General features: G+C 49.7%; 6 protein-coding genes across 6 annotated transcripts; 3 read left to right on the plus strand and 3 right to left on the minus strand.

Annotated features, from left to right (window-relative positions):
- Window positions 1-1,567: 1,567 nt before the first annotated feature.
- FIG4 (Polyphosphoinositide phosphatase) lies at window positions 1,568-4,578 on the plus strand (the record flags this gene model as incomplete). The annotated part of the gene is made up of 3 exons (XM_037323765.1): window positions 1,568-2,495; window positions 2,549-2,649; window positions 2,719-4,578. The coding sequence occupies 3 exons, from the start codon at window positions 1,568-1,570 to the stop codon at window positions 4,576-4,578; spliced, it is 2,889 nt and encodes a 962-aa protein (XP_037178450.1).
- Window positions 4,579-5,486: 908 nt separating this feature from the next.
- Window positions 5,487-6,366, minus strand: CGCA056_v008519 (uncharacterized protein; the record flags this gene model as incomplete). The annotated part of the gene is made up of 4 exons (XM_037323766.1): window positions 5,487-5,489; window positions 5,537-6,118; window positions 6,174-6,235; window positions 6,300-6,366. 4 exons carry the CDS (start codon window positions 6,364-6,366, stop codon window positions 5,487-5,489), a joined length of 714 nt encoding a protein of 237 aa, XP_037178448.1.
- A 719-nt stretch (window positions 6,367-7,085) lies between these two features.
- Window positions 7,086-8,732, minus strand: CGCA056_v008520 (CCA tRNA nucleotidyltransferase; the record flags this gene model as incomplete). The annotated part of the gene is made up of 2 exons (XM_037323767.1): window positions 7,086-7,360; window positions 7,415-8,732. The coding sequence occupies 2 exons, from the start codon at window positions 8,730-8,732 to the stop codon at window positions 7,086-7,088; spliced, it is 1,593 nt and encodes a 530-aa protein (XP_037177788.1).
- Window positions 8,733-11,964: 3,232 nt separating this feature from the next.
- Window positions 11,965-12,791, plus strand: CGCA056_v008521 (uncharacterized protein; the record flags this gene model as incomplete). Its single annotated transcript, XM_037323768.1, has 2 exons — window positions 11,965-12,316; window positions 12,373-12,791. The coding sequence occupies 2 exons, from the start codon at window positions 11,965-11,967 to the stop codon at window positions 12,789-12,791; spliced, it is 771 nt and encodes a 256-aa protein (XP_037178046.1).
- Window positions 12,792-14,556: 1,765 nt separating this feature from the next.
- Window positions 14,557-14,967, plus strand: CGCA056_v008522 (uncharacterized protein; the record flags this gene model as incomplete). Its single annotated transcript, XM_037323769.1, has 3 exons — window positions 14,557-14,563; window positions 14,627-14,752; window positions 14,813-14,967. The coding sequence occupies 3 exons, from the start codon at window positions 14,557-14,559 to the stop codon at window positions 14,965-14,967; spliced, it is 288 nt and encodes a 95-aa protein (XP_037177790.1).
- A 227-nt stretch (window positions 14,968-15,194) lies between these two features.
- SYF1 (Pre-mRNA-splicing factor SYF1) lies at window positions 15,195-17,789 on the minus strand (the record flags this gene model as incomplete). The annotated part of the gene is made up of 3 exons (XM_037323770.1): window positions 15,195-17,435; window positions 17,495-17,665; window positions 17,733-17,789. 3 exons carry the CDS (start codon window positions 17,787-17,789, stop codon window positions 15,195-15,197), a joined length of 2,469 nt encoding a protein of 822 aa, XP_037177793.1.
- Window positions 17,790-18,656: the final 867 nt, after the last annotated feature.

Genomic DNA, 18,656 nt, shown 5'->3' on the forward strand with positions numbered 1-18,656 from the left:
TAATTAACACATATTTAGTATCAATGACTTATTTTTTAAAAACTTCTAGTTTTATTTAAAATATAGTTTTTGATTTCTTTTTATTAATTTATATTAACCTCTAATTATTTACTAAAATTATCTTCTCTATGTAGACTTATATAAGCTATTTCGCTTAGTTCTTAATAAGTACGTAATATAAATTCTTTAGCTTAATTAATAAGTATTATTTAAATATATAACGCTATTATTATTACTAACTTTCTTAAAATTAAATTAAAATAAAAGAATTATAAAAATATTTAGGAACTATAAGCTATAGTTAGATTAAACTAATAGAAGAAATACTTAAAAAGTAAATATAATATTATTATACTACTTTTACTTATTTCTTTTAAAATCTCTTTTTCTAATCCTCTAGTAAATATTTATTAAGTCCTCACTATAGAAGGTTTTATACTTTATCCTTATTAAGTTCTCTATTTTTTTAGTTTGGTTTAGCTAAGCTATCTTTAAGCCTTTCTAGCTTAAATAGCTAGACCGTTGTACTCTTTTAATAACCTCTTTAGTTAAAGAGTTATTTCTTATATAGCAGTATATATAATACTTTATTAGAAGGTTTATTAAAGCTATTATTAGCTAATATCTAAAAGTTTTAATAATCTTTTTAGGGTTAATATAATTAGCTTTATTATATATAATCTTATTAGCTTTATATTATATAGCTAATAAGATTATTATTCTATTAGTTTATTTAGCTAAAATATATAGTCAACTTAATATAAAAGTTTACTTATTAATAAGAGTGTATAAAGTAAATCTTATTATAATTCTTTTATAAAAGGCTTTATTATAACTATAAACTTAATAATATATCCTTTCTCTTATTATTATATATATAATTAAATACCCATAAATACTAAAGATTATTATATTTTATTATTATATTTTATTATTATATTTTATTATTATATTTTATTATTATATTTTATTATTATATTTTATTATTATATTTTATTATTATATTTTATTATTATATGTTATTATTATATTTTATTATTATATTTTATTATTATATTTTATTATTATATTTTATTATGGTATAGGCTTATTTATAACTATATACTATATAAGAATATATACTACACCTCTAAATATATTTATATTTATACTAGTATAATATCCCTATAAAAAACCATATTATAGCTATAAGCTTAATTATTTAAATATATAAAGCTATTTTATAAAGTGTATACTATTTTATTTACACTATTAATGTAAAAAATATATTAGTAATAATATTTAACTTTTAAAGTGTTTATTACTTTTATAGTTAAAAATACTAGCTTTTATTAATTAACTAATTAATTTATAATTGATACTTTATAAATTTTAATTATATTTCTATTAAAAAGTAAGTACTATACTCTTAATAAGTATTAATATAGTTACCTATTTAATATGCTTATAATATACTTAGTTTAATAACCTTATAAGCCCTTTTATAACGTTAACACTCTTATGATTAACTTCCCCTCCCTCCTAAGATTGTCCCATCGCACCTACAAGCTCCGCTTGTTCAGCACCGATGGAGCCAGATACGCCAACCTTATTCCCTAATGATGTTGATCAGAGCAAAAGGAACCGAGACTCTTCGCCTGTCTTCCCACTACTCAATAATGATGAAACAGCGGATGCGCTGTCCTCAGATGCTGCGAGACAAAACCGAGTTGGCGAAGATGACGTGGATGAAGAACCAGCCGTCGCGAAACCTTTTATCCGAACGTCTAGCCCGGACTCTGCGGCCCGAACTGCCTATGCGTATGACGACAAGGGATTTGACCGCCTCGATCGCAAAATGCACAAGTTCAGCCTTTACGAGACTGCAACCCGATACTATATTGTTGGTGGCGATGTGACGGAACGTCGGTATCGGATTCTGAAGATTGAGCGGACAACGGACGACTCAGAGTTGAGCATTACGGATGACAAGATTATTTACAGTCAGAAGGAGATGAACCAGCTCCTGGACACTATTGACGATGGCAACAAGGGGACAGGAGGCATCAAGCTTCGGTGCACAACATGGGGCCTCCTCGGATTCATCAAGTTCACAGGACCATACTACATGCTCCTAATTACAAAAAAGAGTACAGTGGCTATGATTGGTGGGCACTACATCTATCAAGTAGATGGTACAGAGCTGGTGCCGCTCACTCCTACCCGGTTCAAGGCCGACGTTAGAAACACAGAGGAGTCCCGCTTCCTAGGGATACTGAACAACCTCGATCTGACGAGGTCATTCTATTACAGCTACTCCTATGACGTCACTCGTACTTTACAGCACAACTTGAACCGGGAGCGAGAGGCTCTTGCCCAAGAGTTGCCCGGTGCTATGGATGACTTCAACGGCATGTTCGTATGGAACAGTCACTTACTGCAGCCGGCGATGAAGGCACTGAAAGACCCATTCGACTGGTGTCGTCCCATCATCCACGGATACATTGACCAAGCTGGTAAGCAGACTGGCAATCTCATGTGATGCGTCGATACTGAAACGAACAACCAGCGCTGTCGATCTACGGACGTACGGCCTACATCACGATAATAGCAAGGCGTTCCCGTTTCTTCGCTGGCGCAAGATTTCTCAAACGAGGAGCCAACGATCTGGTAAGCACCCGTCATAATAAGTCAGCCTCCATTTGGATGCACAGAAGTAGCCACTGACCTCCGGCGAAGGGTTACGTTGCCAATGATGTCGAAACCGAACAGATAGTTTCAGAGGCTCTTACCACGTCTTTCCATGCACCTGGCCCAAGGCTCTTCTCCAGCCCGCAGTACACGTCCTATGTACAGCACAGAGGAAGCATTCCCCTCTACTGGACGCAAGACAACACAGGCGTGACCCCCAAGCCTCCGATCGAGCTGAACCTGGTGGATCCGTTCTACAGCGCTGCAGCCCTACACTTCGACAATCTCTTTGAGCGTTACGGCGCCCCAATTTACGTCCTCAACTTGGTCAAAGCCAGAGAGAGAACGCCACGAGAGTCAAAGCTCCTGTTGGAGTACACCAATGCGATCAATTACCTCAACCAGTTCTTGCCTGAAGGACGCAAAATAATCCACAAAGCTTGGGATATGAGCAGGGCCGCAAAAAGTCGCGATCAAGACGTTATTGGGACCCTGGAGCGCATTGCCGAAGATGTTGTTGTCACCACCGGATTCTTCCATGACGGCGACGGTAACATCAATCCAACCAGCGTCCAGAATGGAGTGGCCCGGACCAACTGCATCGACTGCCTAGACCGCACAAACGCAGCGCAATTTGTTGTTGGGAAAAGGGCGCTCGGCCACCAGCTTCATGCCTTGGGAATTCTCGAGGACACATCTATCAATTACGACACCGACGCCGTCAATCTTTTCACGCATATGTATCACGATCATGGTGACACCATAGCTGTTCAGTATGGCGGCTCCCAGCTTGTGAACACCATGGAGACATATCGTAAGATCAATCAATGGACTAGCCATTCTCGCGACATGATTGAGAGTTTCAAACGATACTACAACAACTCATTCCTTGACGGACAGCGCCAGGAGGCCTACAATTTGTTCCTTGGAAACTACATCTTCGCCCAGGGACAGCCAATGTTGTGGGATTTGGCGACCGATTACTACCTCCACCATGCAGATCCCCGCACATGGTCCGAAAAGACTAAACGGGATTACATCGATTGGTTTACACCGGAGAATCTACAGGAGCGCAAATTCCCAGCCTACAGCCCACCTCCTGGCGATGCGAAGAAGATGCCCGTATCCTTTTTTGACGACTATTGGGTCGAGTACTACAGGCCATCCACCCTTTCGTCATTTCTCAAAATGTTTCCGTACAAGATGAATTCTACCATCAAATATATACCGTTCAAATCCACCCAAGACGGTCGATATGACCTGAGCCCTTTCAGAGTGCGCAATGAGACCGACATGGATGCGCATGAGAAAAAAAAGCCGAAGAAGGAGGTGACGATCGTTGATCCGCAGGACTATCGGTCTCCGCCAGATCTAGACGCAGCATCTGTCATATCGGACCGAACAACAGGCGGTAAAGGAATTTCGATCCACCGCTGGCTGCAGCCGATGCAGGAAAGGGTTGTTGGCCATCATGGAATCATGAAGGAGACGCAGGCGGAACCTCAGGGGTCGCCCAAGACGAAGCCCACAGCCCAGGAGAAGACAAAAGCAGCACAATGGACATTCACGAAGGTGGTCAACGAGTCTCTGAACCCGTCAGTCAGTCAACAAGAAGCCGCGGATTATGAGCGGTACATCAGCCACCCACAGAACCTGCCCTTGGTTGTATCAGCCGAGGCACAGGCCGAGAACCAGTCTGAATACCAGGATTATGTCCAGAGCAGCTGGCAAAGCGACCCGCTTACGCCTGTGGGTGCTGAGGAAGATATCGCTGTCTACACCGAGCTGCTCAAAATTGGAAGCAACCCGCTCACAGTGACAGAGGAGGATGCACAAAAAAAGCGATACAAAGCGTATAGAAAATGGTTGCGCGGGAAGTCCTTCTTCAAGCAACAGCCTCTGGACTGAAACCAGTATTATCCGGCAGCTCGCTGGCCTTTGCCTCCGCATCACTAAATAGGCCCGAGAGCCTAGGCTCTACGTCACACAAGGGTGCGAATTGCTGCCGTGGGGATATGCCAGCGGACTTGAATATCGTAGACAGCAATCGTGCCATGCTGGCCAAGGCCACAAAAGCATCTTGCGGTGCCTTGTCTTGCGGCACTCCTTGAATATCCTTCAAATTCAGCCAACACACGCTGACGGCCCTCAGTACCTCATTTGAATGCACTGGATCCGCAACCCTAGACCAGCAATTCAGCAAGACGGTCGACAGCGCCTGAGAAGCTGCCTGGACACATTCTGGACGAGCAACGATGAAAGGGTCGGATAGAATGGTCGTCAGCATGGACAGCAAACCCTAATCGTATGTAAGTAACGAAACAAAAAAAGTAGCATCTGCTTCTGACCTTGACGTGTGGGATAGCGAACGTGCCCAGTCTGCAGACGACTGACGAAACCTGTCGTGACAGCACTTCGACAATGCCGGCATAATCGGATGCATGCCAGTAACCGGCAAAAATGGCCTCCCTGAGCAACCTGGTAAGAAAACGGTTCTTTTGAGAGCCGGTGCTTGAATCTGGAAATTGGACATCTGCCAACCGTATCACAGCACCGTACGCCGGAACAAGGAGCTGTATCGATTCATCCTCATGTGTCAAGGTCGGCAAGGACACCAAGGAGGGAAAAATGGATTGCTCAAATATTTCACCAAGCCCTGTAGCCCTTAGCATACTGGCAGTGGATCGCTCAAGGAACTCCTGCAGGATAGCAAGGCCCCGCGCCTTATATGCAGTGTCTGTGTCGTCTATGAGACACAGAATAACGGGGACAAAAAGAGGCCATTTTGTGGCAATAATGTGCTCCTGGACCGTTCGTTACTTGGATGTGTTCAGCGCGGACTGTCCCTTCTTTTTTTTTAACTCACATCTGACTGCTCCACAGTCCAGGCGAAGACAGTGACAGCATGTGACTGGGTACTTTTCCATGGTTTCGTGTCTGTGCCACTAGAGAGAGCGCTTCCAGTGACCTGATCGTGATCATCGTCACGATAATAGGCTTGCCTGCCAGCTGAAGTGAGACGGCTGGAGGAGTAACGAGAAAAGATTGGCCGGATAAATCTGTCCAGAACTACTGAGGTGATGAAAGCGGTTTTTCGATGCCCGTCGCCTAGTGCATGATCCAACAGGTCTTTGGCTATTGAGGCCGTTGTCGGCGCCGACCAGTCTTCATGGCCGTCTGCGTACGCGGCCACAGCCAGTAATATGTCATCGTCAAGGCATGATGAGTGATGCACGACGAGGCTGAGAAGGACGCCTAGGACGTCGTCCACGGGAGCAGCATCTTCAGATGATGGACAACATAGAGGCAGGCCATCCGGGGTTCGCTCGAGGAGCATCGCGGCATAGTTGGCTAATCTGGCAGCATTTTCAGCATCTACAGATCTCCTCTCAATGCGATCAGTCTGCTTCAGGCAGAAAGATACCCCCTCGATGACACGGCGTTCCGGCTGCATCAATTTAGTCAAGGTTGGAACCCTTGGCGAGGGAAAAAAACAAACTCACCAAGGTCTGGCATTCGGACAACCCGTTGGCAATGTCGAAGAGAGTATAATGTTGTGGCAGGACTACCGTTGATTGTCAGTCTCTAGATAGCGTCGTTTGTTTCCTCGGGGGGCCGTAACCACCCACCTTGGGCTAGCTTGAATTGGATAGCCGCATTGGGTTGTTGCAACTGCGCAACGAGGGTGCGGAGCATAGCGCCGCCTTTCAAGTAGGGTTGGGCTTGGCTGAGGTTCGTGATTGCCAATTGCAACGTTCAACGGGGATTTTTCGGTCGCAGTGAACTTGAGAAATGGGTGAATCGCAAACGGCGGTCACAACCTCGAGGCGAAGAGGATAGCTGTTCGGGTAAAGTGGCTAACGATCCTAACTACATAACCTACCCAAGGCAGAGAGCAGCTGACTCAACAAAGGGGGCTTGGTGAGCAACGGCGCAGCGCTTCCCCCTTGGCACTCGCGGTATTGGGGAAATGGTAAAAAAAAAAGGGAAGAAGAAAAAAATACGGCCTGTGCGGTTTGGTTTTTTTTTTTTTTTTTTTTTTTTTTTTTTGCGGCGCCATGTCCATCCATGTTTATGAGGTTAAGGGTGACTGACTAAGTGACCAATGCCCGGCTTAGACAATTATATTGCATTCGTCAACAAATCGGAGAGAAGAGAGGAATAATCACTTTGGCAAACGACCCGCCCGCTGTGCTGGTCATGGTAGATCGCATAGTTGATAGTTGACGCGCTCTGTAGTACAGTAAACAGACTTCATTTGCAGCCCACTGTCTTCTGGTGTTGGTCTTCAATATCTACCGTACACCTTTATGGCCGGTCCCTACGATTGACGAGGCAAATATCAAGCCCGCCCCGCCGGCCCCCCCCTTTTCTTTATGCTTTTATTTCATTGACGTAGCTGTCTGGAAAGGCTCTCAGTTCTGCCGTTGCATGCCTGTGATTCCAAGCTCTTTAGAACGTTGCCTCACTTCGGCTATCGCACCAGCTGGATCGGTTTCGCCGCGGTGGCGGAGCTGCCACGCCACACACACTTCCAGGGCTTGCCCCATCCATTTACCTGGGCGAACACCAAGCTCCTTCGTTAGTAACCAACCGTCTACCAGGCGTCTCAGTGATGGGGCATCCATAACGTCCAAATCAGCCAGGTGGTCCAAGAAACATTTCCAGCCTGTGAGGAATCCCGAAACGTCTGCAATGGTGTTAGCTACAAATCTTTACTGAGATCAATTTTATAAGTACTCACCTGAATCGGAGAGGGATTCCAATTTGTCCGTGGCCTCAACGAGAATGGCATATACAATTTGAGTCTGCCAGTGGCCTCCTTGAGCATCCCATTTTCGGACTGCCATACCGACAATATCTCTTTGAGAAAAGGGCGGGTTCTTGGCACAAACATTGTCCTTCATGGCTGTGATCTGGCGGCAATGACGGGATGCCCCGGTGATCATGTCACACAGTTTATTCGGACCCTTTATGCCCTCTCGCGCCACCAGTGTGGTCACGGGTATAGTTCCCTTACTCTTTGGAAAGGCAACCTCGTCCTTCACATGTGAGTATGGTATGACTGCCGCCAATGCCCACGCCAAGTAAGCAGCCTCGTCTGTGGCAACGAGAGTGTTGTAAATGGATCCCGGCACGCGATCGCGAAAGAGAAGATCGAGACAGCCATAAGCAAGCTTCCACTTGGAGAGATCTGGTGCAGGGCACTGCTCGCCACTTGGATCTGTGAAGATGGCCTCGTAAAGCCCAAGGTTATGTATGAGTTCGAGAGCTTTCCGGGGATGTCTACCCTTGAGCATCTTCTCGACTTCGACCCCAACCCTCTCGCGACTGATCTTGAGTTTCAATGCGCCGAGCACAGAAGGCTCCGCCATGACTGCCGTTGCAGCAGGGTCTATGTCGAAGTCCAGACGACTGGCAAAGCGAACTAACCTCAGGACCCTCAGCGGGTCGTCCGTGAATGTCTGAAGAGGAGACATTGGGGTCCGAATGAGTCGCGACGCCATGTCCTCAAGACCACCTGTGAGGTCCTCGATGAGACCAGTATGCAAGTTGTAGAACAGGGCGTTGATGGTGGCATCCCGACGCATAGCATCCTCCTCGGCTGTGCCAAACTCCATGATTGGGTTGCGACTGTCTTGGGTGTAAGTCTCCTTTCGAAGGTTAACAAAATCGACGTCTAGGCCAAATATGCGGCAAGTGGCAGTCTCGAGGTGTTTCGACTTGTCTGGGTTGGCAGCAATCTTGTGGATGCTCCCCAGATCATCAGGGCTGATGTTGTGCTTCCTCCTGTTTTCCGAGTCGTCGCAATAGTCACGCATCTTCTGGCTGAAGGTATAGCCGGTCATGACATTGATAGCCGTGTCAATGTCATGACTCTCGATGCCAAGGAGCTTGTCGCGAACCCAGCCACCAGCCCAACGAAGGACCAGAGGGGGATCCGAAGGGCGACACGTCCTGTCGATCGAGGCAGCTACTTCGACGAGAAGTTCTTTCAGCTGCTCTTCCTTGGCAGTAAGTTGAAGGACGGGTGTCCCAATGGTGGTGGCTGCAGCAGCCATGTTGCGAGAAGGCGGAACAGGACGGCCTAGGAAAGTGTCAAAGTTCCTCTTCATGGGGTAGACCGCCCAACAACGTTTCCAGTTCGTGGCAGCTCGAGCACAGGTATGTATCATGTCATGACACACCTAGGGCAAGGAGGACGCCCAGGAAAGCTTTGAAAGTTGTTGTGCCGAGTCTCTTGCTAAGAAGGCGGACGGTGGAATAGCGCTACTTCGTTTTGTGGCCGTGCAGGTAGATGATGGGGTTGCAGAGCAGTCTGAAGCGGGGCTGGGTGCGGAATGGTTCATGAAAATGGGATGATATGAGGCAGCGGTGGGTTTGGAAATCTGGTAAGACAAGCGGGTAGGAGAGATGTGTGTCAAGATACGGTTCCACCGACTTGACTCACAGGCTCCAAGTTCCAAGCGTTCAGTCGAGGGCGGAGTGACGCTCCTCAACACCGAGGTCGAGGTGCCCGGGCCTTACCTTAAGGTACCTTAGAAGCAGGGTTTGGTAGACCGTACCTGGTAGCGCACGTGTGTCCTGGGCCTGCCCTCCCCGACACACCAAGTGCTGGGTCCCGCCCGTAGGGTCACCCTGAAAAGGTACCTAGGTCGTTACGTAAGCCACCTAGATAGTGTAGAAGCCCGCGCAACTCAGAGTTCCTTGGTGCCGCTAAACTATTACGTGATTGCTTTAGCCTTCGCTGTCATACACAACCTTCTTTTCTCTGAAGTGTACAGTCAGAAGTAGAGGTGAACACCAACACATGGACGTCGTGCACCAGCTCAAACTGCCAAGGCCCGCCGCAGAAAACTGTTGACGTTGCCCTTCCTCCCTCTCTGCGTCTCCGTTGAGAAGTTCGGGAGACTCATTGGACGAGACCGTTCTGCCCACAATGGCCAGGGGAACATGTCGCCATGCGTAGCTTCTGGATCCTCACCTCAGCCTACTACCCAAGTGCTCATCCAGAGCTTAATTGGGTTAAGGTAGACCCGAGACCCCTGCCGTGGACTGATTTAGGCTTGTCTTGTAGCTTAATCGCGACAGGGACTTGATCATCGGATTTACGCCGACCCTCTTGATAGAGCCCACCGTCTTCTCTCCATGTTATTTTTCTTTTCTTCGCTTTTGCTGCAACCCCAGCATGCACCCTTGTGCTACATCTCCCCAATTCCCCCTTGTCTTGTCTCCATGCTCTCGAGAAACAGGATCGGCACTGCTCTGGTAAGACTTCATGCGATTGGCCCTCCATACACCGTGATGCGTTTGGCAACTCGGTTGCACCGACGGCCGGTGCGCAATCTGCCAAACAACGTCCGTCTCATGAATCCAGGTTTCCTTGCCCTGGATGGGTGGCCTGATAGGCGGGCGGCCTTGGTGCACTCACACGCCCAGCGCCTCCTCGCCCCACCCGCTGCCCGCACGCTGTCGAGACCAATCTTCTTAGCCCATGCCCGACATATGCGCAAGTCAACGTTTGTATCCGTATCTTAGCGTCGTCTTATAACAGTCTCGCCCGTAAGTCTAAGTACTTGTGCTCCATGGTGTATCGCGTATGGTCCAGACGGCCCTGAGGAGCAGGACGGCTGTCGCCGTCCTCAACAACTAGATTTCAAAATACCGCCCAGACTTTTGGTCATGGTCATTGCCAGCTGCAGACAGATCAGCCTGGCTTACTTGGGATCGCCCTGCTTGTCGTCACCGCAGACTTGGCCGCGAATCCGCTGCCCAGTCTGCTCGGCCTTGCACCCAGGGGAGATTAGGTCACTACCTACCTTACGCGCTGGTGAGGCGCTGATGATTTCTCGCACTCGGTATCCTTCTCCTTGTCTCATGTCCGTTAGCCGTTCTCATACTGTCTCCCAGCGCATTACAGCGTACCGCGCCGCATCTTATCGCAACGTTCCGCCCCGTCTTATGTTGCTTGATGCAGGGTTGTCCAGGCTACTGCGGCAGATCGTGAGCAGCAGTGCGCGCCGTTGACGCCGGCTATTGTGTCGTTCGATTCGGTCCTCCCTTACCTAAACTTCTGGCTCGTATCTCCTGTGGGTGGCCCCGTTGCTGCAGATCCGGTTTGGGTGCACCCGTCGCGAATCGAGGTTCGAAACGCCGCCGCCCACTCCCCGTATCGAAACGCGCAAGGCACTTTGGCTGGAGCTTTGTATATGCTGGCCCGTTGCTTTCTTTACCCCCAGCTTAAATGCTAGAGGGTAAACGAAACGCTGACTTCCAATTATTCGGTGCAACCTATGGTCCTTGTGTCGATCGCCCGGTGGTGACCTAGGTATCCTCCTTCGACTGCCGCTATGCAACTGCCAACAGTACCTCGAGGCTAAGGTGGGTATGTTGATACGCTGGTACACGCCCGTACACTATGGTGAAATCTCTCCTTGCCAACGGTACCGGTGTGTAGTCCTGTTGTTCGTCAAGAGGGGCTCAACGAACAAGCAAATGAATGATGTTCCTAGGCCAAGTCGCTCCTCAATAATATGAACATGCAATAACATAACCCGTACTGTTGAACAGGCCACCAGGATTCCCAGGCGTGCAGGCATGCAAGTCATCGGCTTGTGGGCCTGCACCCGCCGCGTGCCGTCTCCCCTTTCCCCTTCTTTTAGAACGTTTGCTGCGTATTAATGGATCAGCTCAAGGCTTAATCCCATCCCTGGTTATGGGCTTGGGCTTTTCAGCTGACATTCGGCCACACCAACTCCGGAACCTTGATACCACCCTCGTCGTCAACCAACCCATCTCTCACACCCTGGCCCGAGGCTCGCATGAGGCTCTGCTCTTACAGCTTCGCCACAACTTGCTACTCGGCAGTTTTCATTCCAAGGCATCAGCGCTTCTCGCGCGCGCCTGGACCTGAATACTTCCGCACTCCTAGTCGCATTGGGGCTCTCTCGTAAAAGAAAAAAAAAAATTGTTTGGCTTGGCGGTTTGGGACGTCGGATGGACATCTAGTCAACCGCGCCAGGCATCATGGAAATCACACCAAGATGGAATAGATGGATAGGGGAGAGGCATAGCGTGTCATCCCGACATCAGTCATCGTGAAATTGCTTTGACCCTGCGACGGAATCTTCCTATAAGATGAGGCAACTTCCCACTTCAGTTACCGTATACCATTCCTGTCTTCATCAAGCAATCAGCAGTCTTTTTCCAGGTGTCCTTCTCTCCTTTCAATCTTTCTTGTATTGTATAATTCCCCCCTGCCGGTCAGGACTTACCTTCTCTATCACAAGCAACATGTCTTACATGAAGAGCATTTTGGCCGTCGGCCTTCTGGCTACCGCCGACCTTGTTGCCGGACACGCCGCAATCGTCGGTGCCACTGGCGATGCTGGTGGTCAGGGTATGGCTATCGGCATCGACTCCAGTACTCCCCGTGATGGTACCCGCCGCAACCCCTTCCAGCAGGACAGCACCCGCTTCAAGGGCGACGCCGCTGATACCTTCGGTGAGACTGTCGGTGGAGGCACCAATAACCTCGAGACGGGTACCAAGGCTATCATGGCTGAGACCGGCCAGATGCTTCCCCAGGTCAGCGCTGGCGGCTCCATTGACATGACTCTTCACCAGGTCAACGGTGATGGCGGTGGTAAGCAGCAGAAATCTATAATTCGGTTGCTTGACAGTCGATTGACAAGTGCCCAGGCCCCTACGACTGCATGATCAACGCCGATGCCACCGGTGCCCAGTGGACTAATATCAACGTTGTCACTACCCCGCCTGGCCAGAATTCCCGCAACCGTGACGGTGCCATGACCGACTTCCCACTCAAGGCTGCTATCCCGGCCGATCAGACCTGTACCGGCACCGTCGCCGGCCAGTCTAATGTCTGCCTGGTACGCTGCCAGAATGCCGCACGTGCTGGGCCCTTCGGTGGTGTGGTTCCCGTTCAGATGGCTGGCACTACTACACCGGCCGCCGCTCGCCGCAACCTGATGCTTGCCATGAAGAGAAGTGAGGATCTTCTTGCCAGGATGGTCAAGCGCGCTCAGTCGGCTGCCGCTGCCCCCGAGGATGATCCCGCCTACTTGGCCGAGCTTCGTGCCGACGGTGAGGAGATTTAAGGCGGTTTTTCTCGGATGGAATATGAGGTTGTCGCGGGGCTTAGTGCAAGGAAAGCCGCGGAGGCGGAAAGGATTGGCGATGGCGAAGGTGCTGATCTGATAGTGATGTTGATGCCTATTAAACCGTGTTTGGAGGTGGCTTGACTGCGTCTAGTCGTCGACAGTACACAATTCCATTCTTTGACTGCTGTGCTTATACTTGGAAGTCTATGATGCATGTTGGCTATTATATGTCGTTTACTCGAGATTGTTGGATCGTGTGGTTAGAAGGTACCATGACGACTCATACGCTGAAGTTGCATAGTGATGTACAAAGGCAGTATGGGCAATTGTCGAAGCTGCCAGACAAATGCAGACAATGATGATAATGGTGTAGGAAGGAGACGTTCAAAGAACATAGCATGCTCATCCTGTGGATTTAGGGGAGTTGGGGGATCGGATATTAAGCGTACATACATGGGCGTGGAATCTAGAGCATGTAAATCGAATGCATAGCTAATGGGAAAAGGATTTGCGGCCTTAGCTATGCTTTGGACAGGCTGATGCCAAGACCCGTGGCCGAGTGCGTGGTAGGGAGAGAGCAAATGATTCAGGAGCAATAGGCGATAGAGACGAAATAGTCACAGGATCATTTAAAACCGAGGTGCTTGGCTTGGCTTGACGATCCAGGGTGACCGGTAACGTGACTGCAGTTTACCGCAATGATTCTGCCCGTTTGGCCCCCCCGTTCATCTCAAGTGACCTTGTGATTGACACCCTCATGATGAGTTCATCTTGACTATAAACGACCCTGGGAGCATAGAGTGGTGCGGCCGCAGACTGGTATAAGGGGCCGAGTAACTTGAGGCGAGTCTTTCTTCCAGTCGAACGGATGACGCGTGACGTCAATGGCAGCCGCAGATCCTCGTCACCTTCCCCGCGAAAGTTAGATTATGTGCAGGCAAGGGCCTCCCAGCATGCACATAGACACCAAGCCCGAAGTCCCCGGCCAATAAGAGAAGCATGCGACAGCGCCCTCTTACGAAATCCGGCATAGCATGTCGACAAGCTAAAGTGCCAAGAGACGATGAGCGTTTCTCCAAAGGAGCAGATGTCTTGCAGAGACAGTGAAGTCGACTTAGATCCCTCATGTGTGCATCGTTTTTTGCCCCTCCGTCTCGTAGTCGCTCATGTAGATACCCTCAGAAAGGGATTGCCCCCTTGTATGTGGGCTTGTCCACGGAAGCTGGCTGGCCCAAGGGAACTCGATCCAATTGCACACGTCGATCAGAGGACAATCCATGCTTCGCCCATTCGTGTGGGACGTTATTGGCAGATACCTTCCCCAATACTCCGCACGCCATACTTTCCTGTACAAGCACTTAGTGTCGCTGACCTCACATTGGCATAGTAGGCCAGACCAGCTCGTTGGTCCTTCTCTTGTCCAGTGTTATTAGACTCACCAAGCAACCCTACCTCACCTTCGTTCTTCGAGTAGTGGGAGTCTGCTGGTGCGTATGGGAAGATGCTTCAACGTACTACCCCGTCTCCTTCATAAATACGGCCACCCCCTCATTCCCGCCAGTTTACCCAACTTACCTCCAAGCTAATCTACTCATTGCACCGTCTGACGTATGCAACAACCATCCCTACCTACCCAACCTCCATTATTCTAAACCCCGCATAACAAATACCTAGAATACAGTCCTAGCAGTCACCCAAATCAACTCAGACGCCTTTGCCGTTTGTCCGTATCTGCCCTGCAACGTTCCGTGCCCATCTTACAATGTCTAGTAAGCGCTCCACACGATGCCGGCTCGTTTGCTTATAGCATGTGCTGATTCGTATCGGTATAGACGATCAAAGCCGCACCGATGCCATCCCCATCGAGACTCATACGTCGCCGGTCGCTCTCAACGGAGAAGCCGCACCGGCCCTCTCTTCGTCGCCTGTAGATCGAAGAGCCAGCACTGATGAATGGGGTAAGTGTGCGAAGCCGCGTCCCGAGACGATCCGCAATACTCACCGGTAACCTGGATCAGACGCTTCGAAGGTGCCGCCGAGTCGCTTTCAAAAGCGCAAAGGCTCCATCTATGCCACCCCCGGCTCTCGCGATGGCCATGTCGACAGGAATTACGCGACAGGCTTCCATGAGAAGCACACCGAGAAGGGTTACGGCAAGACCCCTGCTAAATAATTTGCCTTCGACACGCTTGGGAAGTAAACGTCTTACACAAAAGTCTGCACATCAGAATCTATCACGCTGTGTACGAATCGACAAGTAAAGAATTGAATTGGCGACACCGGATCAGAGATAATGTTTTGGGTGTGCCTGTTCTGAGTCTGCCTGTATAAAAATTGCTATACGTAGCCCAACCATCGCCAGTGTATTGCCCAACTACAAAAGGGCAAGAAATTGATGTGTTATTCGTCCATGTCGTCAACATCAATTGCGTCTGGGTTGGCAGCAACAAGTGTGGTGTCTGTTGCGCTGACTTTTTGGGTGTCGCTTGCTGCCACGAAACCGGCTGGTGCTCTCGCCTGTCTCTCGAGTGCGGCCATGGCATCCGCCACTTCTGGGTCTGCCGAGTCGACGTCCGGCTGTCGCTGGCTACGAGCAAGCGCTTGCGATGCGATGAAGTTGACGTCGGTGTTGTACTGCGCCTGCACACTCCGCTTGATCCGAAGCATCTCTTTGAACGTATCCTCGTTGCCATGTTGCACTTCAAACGCTTCCCACTTGGCCCAAAAGTCTGGACTGGTACGTGGGTCGCAAAACTGTGAAGCATGGCCATAAATAGCCCGCGCCCGATCAATTTCGCCAAGGCGCTTCTCCATGTCGGCAAACTTGAGACACATATCCCGTGCCTCGTTATCAGGCAAAGTGGAGATGGCCTTTTCGTAAATGGGTCTTGTTGACGGCAGTCCAAAATTGGACGCCGACTTGGTAATATAGAAGTTGAACATGTCTGCCCGGTCCTCATCGGCCACCGCACGGGTGGCGCGTTCGTAGATACGCATGGCGTGTCGAGCAAGACCTCTTTCCTCTTCCAAGTTGCCGTACATAAGGTAAATTACCTTCGCAAACTTGGGCGGGCAGTCTTCGATCGCCTGTTCGAACAGGTCGCGGAGACGTTCGATGCCAATCTTACGATCAACGGCCTTCGTAAGGTAAAGATTCCACAGCTCGAATGCCACAGGATAGCTGAAGAGATCCAGGCCACGTTCGTAAATCTTGAATGACTCTTCGTAGTATTGATTCTCCTCGAGCAAGTTGGCGTAGTTAACCACAGTCTGTGGCGTCGCGATCCGCAACTCGAATATCCGCTCATACACCTTGCGGGTGTCTTCCAGAGAACTAACGCTTTCCACGAGGTCCACGTAGAAACTCCAGAGCTTCCAACTTTTGTGCACGCGTTGTTGCGGCGATAAGGTCTCGTCAAAATAGTCGACTGTCGATCTTTTTGGCGCCTGAACTGCCTTCGCCATGATCCGGACGGCATCGTCAAAGTTCTCATTCCGCAACTCCATTTCGGCCCATTCAATCCACATGTCTGCAAGTTCTGCTACGGACTTGAACGGTACCTTGACGGCCTTCTCCATGATAATGCGCGCATTGCGAATGTCGCCACCCCGCTCATAGAATTTCGCGTAGTTGGCCCAGAGTTGATGGAAGGGCCCAACGGCCTTCTTCGGCTGTATCGTCGCGATGGCGGCAGTGTAGGTTTGCACAGCTTCTACCTTATTTTCACCCCAGAGTGCGACCCTCTTCTCCCACTCGGCAACGTTATTGGGGTTTTGTCGCAGAACGACGTCGTTCAGGAGAAATGGTCTCCGATCCATGAGCTGCTCAAACCGCATCATGCGTATGTCGAGTTCGAAGTCCGCCTCTTCGTCCACGATGCCCTTGTCTGCACGATCAGAAGCAACTTCCATGAGTGCCCCGATAATTGACTCTTCAAACTCGGCATACGAGTCAAAGACAAGCGTGAAGTCTCTGACCGTCATAACAGTCGTGACAGCCTCTTCAAAAACGTCTCGAGCACGTTCGAAGCTACCTCGTCGAATCCAGTACGTTGCCAGCCCGCACCAGAGCTTGCCTCGTTGGTCGGCAAAGCGAACGATACCACTTCTGATGATTCTTTCCACATCAATACCTGTTTCGTGCCCGGTCTCTATTTCGGCTGCGTGCTCCACGATCATGTCCACCATCTCGCCCCACAGCTCATAATGCCCCTTGCCATGCTTGCTTGTGAAGCGCAGGTTATTGAGAACATCAATGTACTTCTTCACGGCCTCAGTGTAGAGGCCAACCTGTGTAAGAAGCTCAATAAAGTCTTCGGCGTCTTCGGGATGGATCTGCATGTAACGACGCCAAACTTTGACAGCACTGATGCCTGCAGCTGAATTCGCGAAGGGCTTGTATAGAGCCCAGATTCGATTGTGCTGAGTAATTGGCAAAGCGCGGAGAGCTCGATCAAACGTTCTTCTTGTAGTGGTCACCAGCGGTTGCTGAAGCAAGAACTTGAGGTAAAGCTCCCATATTCGAGGCATCTTGTTGAGAAGAATCAGCCCCCGTTCGAAAAGCGCGTTTACTTTTCGATACTCTGCAGCGAATATTGCAGGGTTTAGTTTCGAGACGTGTTTGACGCGGAAGGTGAGGTACTGTCGTGACTTTGTCAGCATGATAGGGAAGTTGAAACCTCAGACGCACGCGCGCATACCATCTTCCACAGCTTGTACGATCGAGGGAGTTGAAGACAAGCTCTCTCAAGCACGAAGGCGCGCTCGCGAAGCGTCCCATGTTGTGTCTTGAATTGTATGTAGGCCAGCCATGGCTTCGCGCTGCCGGGATTTCGCAGAACATCCTGTTCGTAGACAGAATCCTCGTCACTCTAAGCAGGCGTTAGCATTTGTATATTGGGGCGCGGGGGAGTCTCGAAGACGGAACTCTACACGTACAACCAAGTGCAGGTCTGCGCATATTTGGGAGCCGTCAGGCAGCAGATGTGCCGGCATCTTGATGCTGTTCGCTTGCCCAGTAGTCGTGTGCAATAGAGGGCTGAGGAAGCAGGAGGGAGAAACGGGACATCTGCGTCTGCAGAACGAAGAAGCGATTGACGAGTGGTTATCGGTGTGATTCAGACAGAGGCCATTATGCGGACGAGGTCTCGGGGATCATCGCGGCGCCAGCTGCCGGGTAACAGATTGGGTATCGTAACATTGACGACGAGGGAACGATAATGAAGAGCCCTTCGCGACATCAACAAGCACCGACCGGAGAAACCAGACCCACTTCAATGTAGTTAGTCAGCGCGCGCCGCACTACCATGCTCATGCACCTTAGTGTTGTCGCAGACGTCGGGCCCACTAATTGTCGCGATTGAGGACGGAGCACCTCCATGTAAATGTATCTGCATCGTCCCCAGGTGCCCAGGTGCCCGAGGTACCTCAATTCAAGATATACATAGTACTGATGCGTAAGACCCTAGCGGCTACATTACCACTGATGGTACAACTCGAGGCCACAGAGCTCTACGGCTCGCTGCGGCCTAGGTTCCTTTGAGATAGGTAGCCCTTCATAGGCAACTGGCACCTGCGTGCCTGAACCCACCTACTAGCTGGCTAGGTACCTTGTATTGCGTTCCATACCTACCTATCTTGGGTGCCTGACATAGGTGCCTACGTACCTTAGGTAAGGTAAGGTAGGTAGGTAGGTACCTTAGGTAGGCACCTAATGGGGCCCGGGCATCCCTACGTACCTTCGGTACCTTATCCCAGACAGGATACCTTTAGGTTGGTAGCTGCTGGAGCAACTACGGCAATTGAAGCACTGGATTGACGCAACGAACTTCCAATCGTCAACCCGCAACGACAACCGAACTC

This window comes from Colletotrichum aenigma, assembly GCF_013390185.1.
Source record: "Colletotrichum aenigma strain Cg56 chromosome Unknown KSG_Cg56_contig05, whole genome shotgun sequence".
Classification (NCBI taxonomy): domain Eukaryota; kingdom Fungi; phylum Ascomycota; class Sordariomycetes; order Glomerellales; family Glomerellaceae; genus Colletotrichum; species Colletotrichum aenigma.